Here is a 16,520-nt window from a genome sequence, read left to right as displayed (position 1 = left end):
ATCCTTGATTGCTGAAGCCAGATTTATTTCTAGCTGGGCTTTAGACCTCCTGATTTCCGCCCTGCATAACCTCACAGCATCTTTGTAATCATTGTGAGTCGCTAGCCCCTTCTTCCAAAGGCTATAAACTCTCCTTTTCTCCCCGAGCTGCAGCCAAAGCTCCCTGTTCAACCAGGGTGGTCTTCTCTGGTGCAAGTTTCGCTTACAGCACCTGGAGACTGCCTGCTCCTGTGCCATTAAGACTACCTTCTTAAAGGAAGCCTTCCTGGACCCCTATACTCTTCAGGACCATCCCATGGGATTCTGTCAAGCAGGTGCCTAAACAAGACAAAGACAGCTCTTTGGAAGTCCAGGATGTCAGTTCTGCTTCCCCCTCTCCTGGCCTCTCTAAGAATAGAGAACTATATTATAATTTCATGATTGCTGTGCCCTAGTCATCCTCCAACCGTCACATCATCCACCAGTCCTCCTCTGTTCACAAAGAGGAGATACAGCAGGGCACCTTCTCTGGTTGGTTCGCTCACCAGCTGTGTCAGGAAGTTATCCCCTACACATTCCAGGAATCTCTGGGACTGGTCCCACTCTGCTGTGTTGTATTTCCAGCAGTTGTCTGGGAAGTTGAAGTCTCCCACAAGAACAAGGGCCAGCAATTGTGAGATTTCTCCTAAGTGCCTACAGAATATTTCATCCACCTCTCTGTCCTGGTTGGGTGGCCTGTAGGAAACTCCTACTACAACATCTGCCCTGTTGGCCTTCCCCCTGATTCTAACACAGAGACACTCCACCCTGTCTTCACTATACTTGTGCTTGAAGCAATCATAACAGTCCCTAGCATACAGCGCCACCCCCCTGCCTCTCATTCCTTGTCTATCTCTCCTAAAGAGCTCGTAGCCATCAGTTGGCGCACTCCAGTCATGGGAGACATCCCACCATGATTCTGTAATAGCCACTACATCCTGATTTTTGTGCTGCATCATGACTTCAAGCTCCTCCTGTTTGTTACCCATGCTGTGTGCATTGGTATACAGGCACTTCAGATGGGCTGATGTCCCCAGCACCTTTTCGCATTTAAAGGTCCTAAGTCTGGCCTGACCTTTCACAGGTGTTACCACGGTTACTGATCCATCCATATCCCTTGCATCTTTGTTGTGCTGCTTGTCTCCATCCCTTGCCTCCGCTGGGATGGCAGGGTGAGGGTCATCGTTGGCACAACAGCCCATGTAACACCAGTCAGAGCCACAGATTTGATATTATATGGAAAATATTTTGTTTAGAAGGTGTTGCACATAACCAGTCAACTCACAAGCTAGTGCATAACATGGTTTATTTGCTTCTAAACTTGTGCACATCACATTTTTCAGAAAAAAAGTCAACTTTTCTTCCTCATGGTGTTAGCATTGCTAAGTTTAGGCAGTCTGAAGACTTTTTTTTCCGCCTTGAACATTGCAGTTTCAGAGGGAGCCTATAACCAAGATCACAGACAACTTGAAAGACAATCACCACCAGAAAAAAAGAAAAAGCAGAAGTTGTCAATGGAAATATATTACAAAAATACAGACCAGCCACTCACTAGCAAGGAAACATTATGCAGGTGTTCCGAGAAAGAAGGGAGGAAGAGGCAGGCCAGACTAGCAAAGCAGGAAAACAACTACCTAGACGACTTATTTACCTGCATCAGAACACGGGATGTAATTAAGAAGATAAATCTCTCATCCTGGTCTGCCCTTTAACCTTATTCATAGCTGGCAGGGCAAGCAAAAGAAATAAATTTTAGTCTTTACCCTTTCTGCACTGCAATATTATATACTTTCACACACATGCATTAATACACATTTCACACCTCGGAGCCTGGAGGAGAAAAGGCACAGAGCAATCTCTGTAACAAGAGCTAACCAAAAGCTTTTTTGCTCTTGCCTGTCATCAATCACACAGCACAAAATCCTGGGCAAAAATCCACCCTGAGATACAGGCATGTAAATTCTGCTGTGCCCAGTGGCAGCTGTGAAAGGGTATCCAAGTCGACTATTTGCCCTAAAATAAATTATTTTACAATTTGTAAACAGGATTCGTGACAACCAGTCTTACTGTAAGTACTTCTGTATTTCAGCACCTTGACTAACCACTGCTTAGGACTAGACTACAGTTTAGGACTAATGCCTGGGCAGGACTTCTTGTAGATGATTACAGTGGGCAGGGATAGAATGATCTAAAATCATTGGCCAAGATTTAAAAAAAAGTAAAAGTACTGCTGATGTTTTTTAACCTTGTTCTGTAAACAAAAAAATAGTAAGAGGGATAGCAACAAAGCCTGGACATCCAGTCTTAGCTGCTTTCTGAGGGAGCTCTGGTTTCACCCTTGCATCCAGCAACAGCAAATGCTTGTTTGTATAAACCTGCCATCATGAACCTTGAGCAGCGCTGGAGATGGAACACCTCCTGCACTCACAGCCCTTAACACCGTCAGTGGGAGTCAGTCTCAATTTAGCCCCTCTTCCTGACATGATTTATATGACACTGAACAGTTAAGGTCTTCTGACATCCTCAAGTCCAATAGATATTCATCCTAATGAATACCATAAAGCTGTTCTCATAAAAAGTGAATCACGCACGCCATGGCTCCTGGCATTTGTTTAAAAAGATGCTTTAGATATTGGCCATCTGCCATTAAGTTGCTAGAAACATCTCAGACAATTTGTTTTCTCCAGAGATGAGGAATTTTGATAGCATTTTGAAAACTATTTTTCTTTCCAAAGTAAATTGCACTTTGCTAATCTATTAATGCACTAGATCACTTTTGTAGTCAAATTATAAATAATATTCTGATATCCTCGGGTTCTGCTATTCACTACATCTTTTGTTTCTCATTATTTTTCTTTCCCTAACATATGGCTCCATAGTACAAGCCATCTTGACTGCTGCTGAAAAAAAAAAAAAAAAAAAAAAAAGACAGGATACTTCTATTAGCTTCCTTATCCTCAAAAAAAAAAAAAAAAGAATCCTAGCTACTGGTATCATTTTAAACCAAACCACAGATAATTAAGTGGTTTGCTGAAATTATCTGGGCTGTAGCCCCCATCTCTCCTTTTCAATGGTCATGAAACACAGAACAGTGTCACATTTGGGGTGACATGCCAAATCCTGGTATCCAGACTTGAGCTTCCAGCATTTTGGATACAGGACATATTTCTCAGACACCATTTGTTCGAGACCAAGAGTAGCTCTCAGCACTCTGCATGGCTTCTTACCCTCCAAAGGCTAAATCCCCTCATACAAAAGGCAGTTACAGGAAATTCTGACAGACATATGGCATACGCTGCACAACTTTATTGTAAAGTATAAACATAGAGGATAACTATTCCTTTGCTACTTTAACCTTTTTCTGTATTAAATGGAAATCTGACCTTTTCTTCCTTCCCTAAACAGCAGTTGTATCCAAAGCACACCAAGATGCAAGGCATTCACCAGTCTTTTCTCAAGTCTCTGATGCACATTAGAGCGTGAACTATTCTCTCCCCAGCTCAAGAAGCAAGTATATGTGTATACACACACACACACACACACTCAAATTACTGCCTTTTCTATTATTATTTTATTGTTATTACCCAGGACACCTCTGTCCTTCACTGACTTTTAATCCTACCTTGTAACATTTTCAGATGAGATAAACTCAGTCCTTAGAACAGCCTTTCCTGATTGATGCTCCTCACGTTTTAAAAGAGATTTGACCTAAGACACCAAATCTTTGCCCAGCAAAACCCTGCTGATGTGGCGAGCTCCCTCAGAGCATCCGCCCTCCACTGTGCCCCCTCCTCTTCCTCCAGCCGTCCCTAGGGACCCAGCAGAGGCCAGGGCTCTGAGATGTCCTGGGATGGGCAGGTTTAGGAGTTCGCCCCCCATGTAATGTGGCATGTGTTTGCTCAAAAGGCTGCACGAGATGTTCTTGAGACTGCTCCTGCCTGCACACTGCCCAGGACCGGGTCCCTTTGAGGCAGTTTCTCTTGTTCCAATTTAAATTCTAAGCACAGCAGTCCCTCTTTTACAGACCCTTTTGCTAAGTTTCTGTCACTTCATCTTGCAGGAAGCTTTCTCCCAGCATTTTCTTTAGAGGAAGTCATTGTCTGAGCCGTCATCTGGGCTGTACCTTCAGACTGATTACACTTGCAGATAATTAGAAAAGCTTTCTGAGTAATCTACATTCTGATAAATGGCATCCAAGGTGACATCACCCTTATATCACTTCATTAAGCCTCCCTGAGTGTCAAGCTATCTGAATTAAAAGCTATGTTTAATAAGCAAAAACAGTCAAGTGTTGTAATTTCCTTTCCAGTTAGCATTACCCGCCAAGGAGGCGGGTCATTAAAAATGCTCCTGGTATAGCAGATGCCTTTGAGTATTCAAAGCGTTTGCATCTCCCTTTGGTGTACAGCTCCTGCTGCTGCCAGGGAGCATGGGTGATGTTACTGCTGGAACCAGGAGCACCCATGGGATGACCACACTGGTGCTCTTGAGAGCGCTACACTGCAACACTTTTAAATATGCAGCATTTGATTTCAATAACCATTTTGAAACTTATGAACAACCTGCTTCATGGCAATATATACATAGAAAACTTGTTTTATCACCTGTCAGTTCTGACTCCCTAAATCTCACAGTACTGGCAGTAGTGGCACAATGTGGTTTTGTACAGTGAAGTATCTTCAGTTGAGCTCACAGTCAAAGCCCAGACCCCATCTCTGCACATACTGTGGTGCAGGCAGGTCATTCAGCATGGCTCCCTTTGCAGAATCATAGCCATGAACTACAGTAGTGTTCTCATCCGCAAAGGCAGTCATTTCCTTCTGTTAATCCTCTCCTATAGAAGGACATTTTTACCACAATGCATTTACCGCAACTTACTTTTTTCCAAAATATTCCTACATTAACCTGATGTGGCCTGTAATGACTGAAGTGAATCTCTCTAATGTTCTTAAATGTAAGCAGCAAAAACTAAAACAATGAACTGTCCAACCAATGCTTGTTACTACCATGCCATTTCAGTGATTACACTAGATTGTCCATGTAGTTTGATGAAGTGTCCTCAGAAGCAAACCACAGTGTCCCTCAAGGTAGAGGCAGCAACTCCAGGGCCTGGGCAAGCACAGAGGCAGTGCTGGATGGAGGTGACACTTTTGCATAAGGAAATAACCCTGCTCTTCTCTGGGGAGAAGCAAGAGGCTCTGCTGTTTCTGCCATGTGCGTACACACTGCTTCGGAATGGCCTGCATCCCAGCAGAAATTATCTACACAACAATACACGCATCCTTGGCAGCAGGAAAACTTCACAGCACCAGATCATGCCCTGAGCCACGCCAGAGTAAGTCAATCGCTAGAAACAGCGTTATTAATTACAGTGATGTGTTGTATTTAAACTTATCTAGAAATAAGGTGGGGTGGGCTAAATGTATTTTCATTTTCTCATTCTACATCTTCTCCATCCAAACCAGGGAAAATTTTTCATGCTTAAATAAATAGAAACGATGTTAATGTAGAAGTTCTGCACATAGAAATATTTCACAAAGTTGCGATATAAGAAGGTAAGCTGGCCACAGGGTGCTTTCCTGGGGAAGCTTTTCCTCTTGCTCGCAGGCTGTGGCCACACAAGATGCATTGTGCAAGCATTTTGGCTTGGAGCATGAGCCTTCCACTCCTCATGTCAGTGCTCAGGAATGCTGGTGCTGTCAGAAACCGATGGCCTGTGGCATAGTGCCTCACTGCATTACAAATTACCAATCAAATTTTAAAATAATGATGATGATCATTCATAATATTATTACATCAGTGGGACATTACGACTCTCATACTAGCAATATAATTCAAAGCTAATGCTTTTTCTGATGCACAAACTTCAGTTTGTAGAAGAGGGAAGGAAGATGTCAGGGCATGTCATTTGGTACAATATCGAGCTATAATGCGGCATTTCAGTTCGATAGGGTAAGTTAGCCGTCAAAAACAAATGTTTCTGAGGAGTCTATGCCGAGGGAAAGCAGAACGCCATTTTTACTTTCACATCACAAAGCACAGGCTGTGAGGAATTGTAATAAAATAATGGCGTAAACAAAAAGGGGGATAAGACACTTTGAGAAATTATCCTAAAGATCTTTTAGCAATTTTTAGGCAAATTCCAGACTTTGGGGGAGATTCCAAATGCCAAATTTAACAGCAGTGTATTCCCAGCCCTAACTGCACTATTTCTACGCACAACACTCCTACTCCTATCCATGAATTGAAACCAAAAGCAGATGATATGAAATATGGAAAGTGTTCATCAATTTTCAATCAAAGTAAAACACATCCTCCTATGAACTAATTTCCTTTGATCAAAATTCAAGGCAATTATTCAACATAGCACACTTAAACTGCTGCTATGAAAAATTAAAAGGAGAGGGAAGGAAAGGCAAAGGGAGGCAAGGGTGAGGCAGACATCAGATGGTGTTACTGGCTTTACCGTCTGTGTCACAGGAGATACATTTTGGCTGAAGCTTATCCATGGCATTTCATGCCTTGAGCAAATGCCCCAGCCCCACGCTATAGATGTTCATGCCACAGACACAGGCTCACCAGGGACCTGGCAGTTTGAGAGCAGACTCCCTACATCTTTGAGTTTTAGAAATACTTTTCCAGACAAATACCCTCAATCTAATACCTTAATTCAGCACAAGATCATTAAATTGGCAATGCTGCTGTTGTCCCCATGGATCATCTGGTAGCACTTGATCAGGTCTGAGTAACTCCAAGAACATGTCTCCCATCATTTCCTTTCAAAACAAACGAAGTTCAAAGAAACGTATCACCTCTTGTCATTAAGACAGTTGTGCTGGGAAGTGCATAACTCACTTAAAAATGAAATTGCCCCCCCACTGTTACTTGGGCATCATGAATTAAGTTCCTTGGATCTTCATGTGATCAGAAACAGGAAAATATGCTATTTCAAACGGTGAGGAGTACCTCGGAAGAGAGGAGTGAATGTGTCGAAGATCACAGAGGTGAAACAAGACACCACTAAGGCTCACAATCACAAATACAGACAGTTCATTTTCTGTTAACCGGGTTGAGGCTTCAAAAATGTATTTAACCCCAACTTCTTAAATAACATGTGTGGAAAAAAAAAAAATCCAGTCAACACCTTTATGCTATATAAAATGAAAACATTTCACTCTGTGCTAGTACTTTCCTACAGGTGCATTTCCTTCAAAAGTTAAGTTCAAATGCACATGGTTGGTATGTGACCACAAGCAGACGGTGCTTTGACACAGTAGGTGGCCAATTTGTGATTCGCAGATGGGTGACAAGGCACAAGTTGTGGAAATATTCTCCATCTAAAGTAAACTAAAAAAAACCAACCCACAAGCCATCCTGCACTCAACAAAAGCACTTCTGGGTCTCATGGACAATATTGATTTTCCTGCTGGATAGACAGCCAGAAAAAGGAAGAAATAAAAGAATGGGGGTTTTCTGACTCTTTCCATCTACTTTTCTTGTCCCATAAGGCTGATGCTGCTGTTCTATTTTCTCTACAACCTACACAAATTCAATTTATTTTTTCAATCTGTCTCCAGACAATCTTTCTTACATCAGCTGTGCAGACATTCCACTGCAGCCCATGTCCAGCAGCATGAGGAGGGTGATGTGAATACAGTTACCTGTGCATTTACGGTCTGTGTCTTCCTTCTTTGACCCACTGATGGTCAACTTGCAGTTGAAGTTCTCCTCCCAGTACTCTGCAAACCACACGTTCCTTCTGTTGTTCTCCAGGGTGCGGGAGGTAAAATAGGCATCAAACCCTGGAGAAGGAGACAGGTAGAAAGTTGAAGTCTAGCTCGTACTGCACAGGAAGTACCACAGCCTGAAAAACAACTCTGCTGTTGAGCTCTGCTTCCATATCCAGCACACGTTCACATCTTTACCCACATGAGATGGCCGTGGATAGAAAGGAAGTTTGTTGCACATGTTATCGAATCAGCTGCATCCTGCAAGTAAATTACTCTGCTTCTAACTGCGAGGTGGAAAGCTAGGTAAGATATAAGTGAAATAGAGATTAATACAAGAAAGAGTTATAAGCAAAAAGCGTGGATTAGATATATACCAGTAAGGAATGAAAATAAATTATATGGTGCATCTGATATTAGGCTGAGCTCAATACAACTAATTTTGTAATTAACCTCTCCAGACCTCCAGAGAAAGCAGTTTCATCTAAACTGGCCATTATCGGTACACATTATTGTTTTTGTAGCATGCATTTTTCCCTTAATTTCCTTCCACAGAGGTACAGATAAACTCAGAGAGCAATACTTCTAAGGGGTAACTGTGAATCACTGTGATTTATCAGATGCTGGGATTAGTTATCTTGAAGTAGGGGGCAGGGGGAAGGTTTTCTTCCTTAAACCTGTGAGATTCACTTTGTTACTGAAGCAACAGAGCCACAAACAGCTTGCAGCACTGCAAGAGCAAAAATGGCATATGACTCCAGTATTAAAATAATGGGAAAAAAATTATAATTTTATGACAGCTCAGTTGAAGGGCAGATACCTGAAACCTGTCTTATTTTTTTGAAAATACATAATCCTCTATTCACTGAAAGAAACCACATAACTATTGAATAGCTGTGCAGCAGCAACTAGTTAATAGTTTGTATATGTCTCAGACATGTTCTATCTCTCTGTAGCACCTCACCAACTTGCCAGGAAAGAAATATATTTTGCTTTGACTTTATTTTTTTTCTCAGAAATGTATATCACTGTTTATACACACATGTATATATGCAAACGCACACATGTGTGTATAGTGATTAAAGAAAAGGTATATCTAAAGGCTTACAAACTAGAAGGACAAATAAAAAGTTACAGAACTCTACTACAAAATTACACAGTTTATCAAATTCTGATCATAAATTAGACCTGCCATATTGTAGGGATTTTCCCTATGAAGTTTTCAGATTCTGTAGTTTAAAATCAAGCCAAATATCCTTTACCAGTTCAGACAACACCCCTTCAAAGATCATGCTCATTTCAAAGGTTTTTCTCACAATATAATACAGAGCTCAAACAAATACTTTCCCAATAAGTAATGGTAACTTTAGACCAAAAGAAACATCACGTCACTACCTGCTCTGGGCACTGCTGCTTCAACTTGGCCATATTTAAGCACTCTCCGTTATTCTCTTTCAAAGTTGAGATGACTCTTTACAGCCTGAAGAAACCTTTGTGCATACAAATAATTGCAAATCAATAGCCATATATCCCAAGTACCAGCACAGTGTGATGGGACTTGAGGCAGCACCTGTCCCAGCTGGGGGAGAAGATGCTCCCACAGACACTAGCAGGTCCTCAGGAGCACGAGAGCAGCAGAGACCAGCACCCGCCCACAACAGCGTTACGGTAGTACTGCTGTCCCAGTATACTTCTGGTTTTGCTTGGCAAACAAAAGATTTGTATGAGGACAGTATGTATTAGTGCATGTCTATGAGCTCATATGCAGTCTTTTGTCTTTTATTTTAATTTTTGCAGTCTACAGAAGGTGTATGCTCTCATCTGTTTGGAAGGAAGCGTGCATGGTGTGACACAGCCAAGTGTTCCTGGTGTATAATATAACACCGGAAAGATTTATTACCTCTGCATCAGAGGTGCCACAAAACACAAAAGTAGTCGTTCCAACCCTTTATCCAGGTTACAGACTCCCAAAAGCTGAAATCCCTGCTTAGTTTTAGAGGCTTTCCCCAATCTGAGAGTCCCTCTGAAGTAAGGGAGCTGTGCCCATTCTCTTCAGAAGGTTATACCAGTCTTTTCACGAGGATATTCGAACAGCAGGATGTTCACCACTATTAGTAGCACTGAGTAGTTTTCCTAAATCCTTCTAGTTATCTGTCTTTAGCCTACAATGTGTTTTGCTTATGGAGACAGTTCAAGTTCAGGTTGAAAAAGAATTTTTTATTTTACTAAGAATTACTGTGTATTCAAACTATGGAAATGTGAAACCTGGATACAGCAGATCAATCTTAAAGAGGATTTGAAAATGCTGGCTCCTTACTGGGAAGCTCAGAGGTAAATTATCTGCCATCCCAAAAGTGCAAGTCCATTGAAGATGCAAGTCTCAGAATATCTATTTTGTTCCTTTATTTGGCTTTACAGCCTGTACTAGCATTGCAGAAGAGGGTGGAAACACAGAAGCAGCAAGTTCTTATAGATACTAAACCATCTTTCTATATTGCATGATCACATGGTTCCTTTTGGTTTTGCAGTCAGAAATAACAGTAAATACATATTCCATTGAAAGAGAAAAAAAAAAAGTTCCTCACACCACAGCCAAGAATTTCTCTCGCTGAAATAGGTGGGTAAATTGACACAATCTGGCACTGCATACAATGAAATTAAGTCAGAGGAAAAACATATGGCATTGTTAAATTACCATAGTAATCCATCCACTATGGGATAAAAATAGACAGCATGTAAACAGATGTTTTCAAATAATAAAGAAGATTAGGCGTAAGGTCAATCTGTCTCCTCGCATTACCTTTGTGTACTATTGACCCAACTATAATATATATTTTCCTAATTCTGAGTCTACTGTTCATGACTCACATCCAAAGCCCATTGCTCATAAGACACAATGTATATTATCATCTCCAAAAATCAAATCAGAAATAAGAGCACTGGGGTCTTCCAGAAACAGGCTGAAAGCAAATTAAAATTTTACTTTCAATCTCACTTGAAAATATGTATAGGTGTCTCATGCAACAAATCCATCAGGGTGCTCCAGAGTGATGACAAACCCTAAGCAACAAGCCTCAGAGGTATATTTAAGTACTACTGAATATTTCAGTCAACTCCATACACACAGTATGGCCTGTCCAGCCCTTAGCCTGGTTTTGCATCTTGAAATGAAAACTTGCCAGAATAAAACTGCCTGAAGTTGCAGGGAATGAGCCGACCCATGACGGCACAGACCTCCTCCCTCCTCCTGATGGATTTATGCTAAGGCAGGGACTTAACCTGGGGTTTCCCATGTTTTAGGGAAATCCTTCAGTAAAACTCTCCTGCCACATGTAGTCGACTCAATTAATGATAAATTAGTGACTTATGAACATTTCTGTGTGTGGTCTCTAGAGAGGACAGCACAATTTCTGCACTTCTGGGATGAAATTTCCTAAGGAAAATATTCATGTGGATGGGTCAGAGAAAATTTAGAAAATAGTCTTAGATTTTATGTACATACAAGTTAAACCTGTTTTCCTGTAAACCTATGTGTATTAGTCTTACTCAAAATTAAAAGAGCATTTCAAATGGGATAGTCAGTCATAAGATCTACAATATATGTATGGCTCAAAGAGAAACAGTATACCTTGCCAATGTGCCAAACTAACTGACCTCTGGGGAAAGTGCTCTATAACTTAATAAAATCAAATCAATAAGTCTTGATAAAACTGTAATAGAATTCTATAAGAATTACTCTAAACCTTTACAGATTTAATAACAAATAATAACATTCTCATTGATTTTTTTAATGATCCCTCTGCATCCTCAAGAAGGAGTATAGATCCCTATTAAAGAGTGTACATTTTTTGATCATTATTTTCTATTGATCAAGAAAAGCAGGCAAGTGACTGACTGACAAGGGACAGAGTTAAGTAGCAGGCCAAATTTCTATTAATACCTTACTGGATGGAAGTACCCTGTGCTCACTTGCTGTTTCTGGCTGTGTTGCAGATCACAGCACTACTGCTCCAACATAGCCAACATCCTGGAGAAGACCTCTAGAAGGCATCGCCCCTGCAAACTGCCTTCCTTCCCAACACACTTGAGACTAAAGAGTCCCCCATAGCCAGGACTGAGAGGAAAGAGTCCTACATCACCCTGTAGGTGCAAGGCCAGGAGTGAACTCACAGGCATCACTTTTTTTTTTGATAAATATTTACAAGTTTTACACAAAGCACTGGCACAGGTGCACAGCTGGGGTTCAATACACCACGGAATAAGACCTAGAATGTTTTATATCATCTGGTGCAAACCTCCACTAAATGCGCTGAACTGTGCCAGTTCACAGCGGATGTGATTTTCATCCAATTTAAAAGTGGGTAAAGAACGCTCAGTGGAATCTCACTGCTCCTAGAATGTGTTTTTTTTTTCTGGTTTTCCCTATATCATTCCTGAGAATACTGTCAAGAGAAGTTATTATGTTTGTCTGAAATGGCTGAAGACACAAGACACTTGTTGCTCTGTGATTTGAGCCAACAAATCACTACCATTTCATTTTTTTCCCCCCGTTATTTTCAGAAGGGTGATTGTGTTCAATGTACTTTAAGGCCACTTTTTTTTTCTTTAAAAAAAAAAAGAAAGCTAAAGGAAAAAACTATTTTTCAATTAAGAGAAAAATAGGATCAATTTAAAGATCTTACTATTTTTAAGCTTTGTATCAGATGTGTGGTTAATAAGTAAAGCAAACCCCAAATATTCAGTTCTCAGCAAATGCTGATCTTTCACTAGTATTACTGCTACCATGCAACCGACCTTGTCAGTGAACTTTGAACATCAGCAATCGTATGATGCTTCATGTTTTAAATTCCTATTATAGAACCACTTGTAAAATAGCTACATTCTATATTACTGTATTCTGAACGCCAATCATGAGTTTATGATGGATCTGCGCAAAGATCCCATGCAAATACTGTGAGCTAATGCACAAGGATTTACATTACATGAGTTTATTTAACAGCCATGACCACAGCAGTCCAACTCTCCTGAGCTCCTCCCAAGGCATGAGCACCAGCACTTGCTTAGGACAGTGGTGCAAAATGCCACCAACCACAGCATCAGACAAAAGGTCTACATGGCCCTGGGCAGTGGTGTATGGTGACGGGCAGCTCCTTTTCTTAAGGGGGAAATGAAAAATGCTCCGTGAATAGGAGCTTCTGCACCATTTGTTCTGTTGTTGACCACACATGACGAAAACACATGGTTAAGTATTTTAGCAAAATACGTAACCCATTAGCAAAATAGTGTGTGTTGCCTTTGAAGTTTGGTGTCCTGAAGTCATGGGAGGATTAACATTAGCAACGTTAGGTAACTTTTCACCAGATTCTTCTCACCAGACTGATCTGTAATTTGTTAACTCCTGAAAAAAAAACCAGTTTGCAGTTGTCTCAAAAATATACAAAACGTATATTCTGTCTTAAATCTCTTATCAGTCAGGACTCTTTCTATGCCTCCCATGCACCACAAAGCTGTCCCACAAATACAAGCAGTTCTACCTATATCAGTGGGCTTGAGTCAGCAGGACATCTTAAATGCATAACTAATTTTAGATACTTTTTCTGAATTAATATGATTCATAAACATTAAAGTTGAAATACAGGCAAACTTATTCTCTGTAATAATGACAGACTTAAGCCTGTGCTTAAGGTTAATCTTTTTTCAACTGAAGCCATAAAGACAACTTACATGCATAGTGCTAAACATAAGAATTTTGGGTACAGGGGCACAGGGAATTAGATGACCCAACCAAAAAAGCTGTATGCTTAAATGTGAAAGTAGGAATAATCACTTCTTACCCTTGTACATGGCCAAGTACTTCACTTGTAAGACAAGATTTAGTGATTTCCCAATGTTCCCCATATATCATAATTACGAAAATTACTTTCTTCAGCAAATACCTCTAAGAGATATAGATAGCTATTTTATGAGATTTTACAAATTACAATAAATTTCTTATTACTTTAAATCACTGTGATTTGATTAAATCATTATTCTTGCACATAGATGATACTACCTAATGGGTTCATTATTCTCCACCCCAGGATTAATATATACATTAACTACATAGCAATGAAACAGACTTTAAGAAACAAAAGGGGGGGTGGGAGGAGGAGGGGAAAGGAACCCAACCCTAAGCACTACAGAGGGCTGGTGAAGTCCAGGTGAGTGTCCAGGGACGAGTGTGACCTGGCTGCAATGCTACCAAAACTTGAGCATGTTTGGTTGTTTTTCTGCTTCGCTCAGTGGGCTACTTGTGTTGCCAGCCTGCGCTCCCCTTTGACCAGGACAGGCCTTATTAGCAGTGCTCAAATGATTGAAATTAGAAATTACTGGGGGAAGGCAGGAGCATCTCATCCCCAGCTGGCTAGAGTCAGGCTCTGCATGTCAAATTTTATCTGGGCATTTTATTCTGCACCATTCATGGTCAGTCACCTGGCTGGTGAGTGCCAGCACAGCATCCAGCCCTGCCCCAGGAACACTCGCTGCCCTCTAGCCTTGCTGTCTGTGCTCAGAAACCCCCCTCAGTCCTCCAGGTCCAGGGCATCGCTAAGGACAAAGGATGCCACAGAGCCAGGAACGCTTAGAAGAGCAGCTCCATTCTCAACCAGAAAATGAGGCTTGCTGACTTGTGGTTGCTTTTGACACCCAAAAAAAAAAAAAAAAAAAGCCCCAAATGATTTATTTCTAACATTAATCTTGCATCTCTCCTTCCACTTGGTGTTATATGTTGCCCATTTTCTGCCTGAAAGCATAATGCTCAGCTTCCCTGGCAGAGATGGCTGAGGGAATTATACGTGCTTTGGAGGATAAACCAGGCTCCAAGACTAACGATGCAGTTCACCATGGTCAGTTACATTACAGAGGGAGAGAAAAAAGGGAAGTTTGCAGAGAAGGCATTTATCATGGGGAAGGCGTCAGGCACACCCCAATGGGGAAAAGACAGCTGTGCAGGAAGGCAGGAGGTACCCCAAAAAAGAAATTAAAATAGGGGATCCAACACCAAACTGGCACCAGGACAATCAGCACAGCCAAGTGAAGTTTCCTGTGTCTCAGGAGGCAAACCGCAGGCCGGTGGCTCAAAAGGCCACAATGAAAACATGCTATTGGCGTGAAAAAAACAGATATTTTTTGAGAGACACCTTTGTTGCTTCTGGTTTACCAAATCACTAGCACATGTTGCAAAGATCTATTTTATGTGTCAGCAGTGACTTCAAGGGCTCTGGGGTTATTTAATAAGGAAAATGATTAAGCCTAATTAAAACACAAAGTTCTTGACCTACTACTGGATTTCTCATGCACCTAAAGTGTTTTTGTTCTCAGCCCATGTGGCTTGCGAGCAAATACAACATATTGACCCAATTTCGTATGAGTAGTGATTTTATCGGTTTATGAAATTTTTATTCTTCTCTATTTTGTCCAAACTATGCCCACACTAATGATTGCTAGTTATACAAATTTTATTTACCCAGCTAGTAAATCATCACTTACAATGATTACTGATGCCAAGTGAGTTGAAAGCAGCTACTGAAATAATTTCCTGATTTTCCTAGCATTCGAGCCAAAATAGTTAAATTTACTAACATTAAAACTGAGATAAAAGCATTAGGTGTGGAATAAGATCAATTTTAAGACAGCTAGTCTTTTTCCAGATTTTATTTTGTTGTGCAAGCCACACACTATATAGTGCTATGGATCTCTTAAGATAGTGTACAGATATTTTCTTGACCTTCTTTACTCAATAAAAAGGTCATAATATTAAGTGATTTTATTAAGTTCCTTCATGCCGTAAAAATGCTTTGCAGTTGTTTTCTTTTTTAACAGTTGCCACTTATAACAGTGAAGAAGGGTATTTTAGTTGATGTCACATTTGTGTTTTTATATACATGATAAAGCATGTACAAAGGAAATTCAGTTTGCCATACTTAGGGCAAATCTGGGATTTCAAGCTACAAAGCTTCTGTTATGGAAATAGATATATATTGGCTAAGTATCATTGTTACCACTTTTATAAAATTATACAGCTGCCACAGCACGAGATCATGACCTAGGTGGCGTCTGGCCAGCGCTGCAATAGAAAGGTTAGTATTAGAAGTATATTATTATTCATTATTCTACATTTTATTGCCCTCAGGCACTTCTTACTTTCACAGAACTCCCATTTATATCAATATAAACAGTGAAAAATGCTAAATTTGTTTCTCCCATTTGTTATTTTTACTGCCATACCAGCTAGAGGCCTCAGCTGCAGGTGAGATTTTCCTGTGGCAGCAGGCAGGGGACACATCCCCATCCCTGGTTTCTCTTGCTGCCATGGTCTTCTGGATGGCATCAGGATCACCCTCTTCCCCAGGCAGGATGCTGATGTTCTAACCCAGAAGGACCCACTGCTTTCTTGTGGAACAACAAAAAGACCAAATCCATCCCTCAGAGCATCGAGAGTTGTTACAGGGCAGAAGATGAAGGCTTGTGCTCCTCTTCCCCTGAAGAACTGTAGACTTCATAACGTGTAAGACTTTTGCATTTTCAGCCACAAAGGGACTTCCTAGGTTGACACCAGTATAAGTTACCCAGGTTGCTTAATGCATATGGCGCTCTCCTTTCAGATGAATACTCCGCTTCTTATTCAAACAACTCCTGCTGTGAGAATGAATAATTTTTTATGAATTGCAATATGCAGAGTCCCAGCCAAGGGAGAAATGCTGCTCACATAAGCCTACTCTTGTGAGTGAGGATCTG

General features: G+C 40.8%; 1 protein-coding gene across 4 annotated transcripts in view; it reads right to left on the bottom strand.

Moving 5' to 3' along the window:
• GRM7 (glutamate metabotropic receptor 7) overlaps window positions 1-16,520 on the bottom strand; it is a 308,790-nt gene that overhangs the window by 111,360 nt on the left and 180,910 nt on the right. For all 4 annotated transcript variants that reach the window (XM_074914190.1, XM_074914192.1, XM_074914193.1 and 1 more), the window contains exon 5: window positions 7,680-7,820. In XM_074914190.1, coding sequence (XP_074770291.1) covers window positions 7,680-7,820 — 141 coding nt within the window. The remainder of the gene's footprint in view (window positions 1-7,679; window positions 7,821-16,520) is intronic.

The sequence above is a fragment of the Athene noctua genome, chromosome 10 (assembly GCF_965140245.1).
Source record: "Athene noctua chromosome 10, bAthNoc1.hap1.1, whole genome shotgun sequence".
In the NCBI taxonomy this organism is placed as follows: Eukaryota; Metazoa; Chordata; class Aves; order Strigiformes; family Strigidae; genus Athene; species Athene noctua.
The sequence above is the reverse complement of the archived record's forward strand: the minus strand, read 5'-3'. Positions and strand labels throughout refer to the sequence as shown.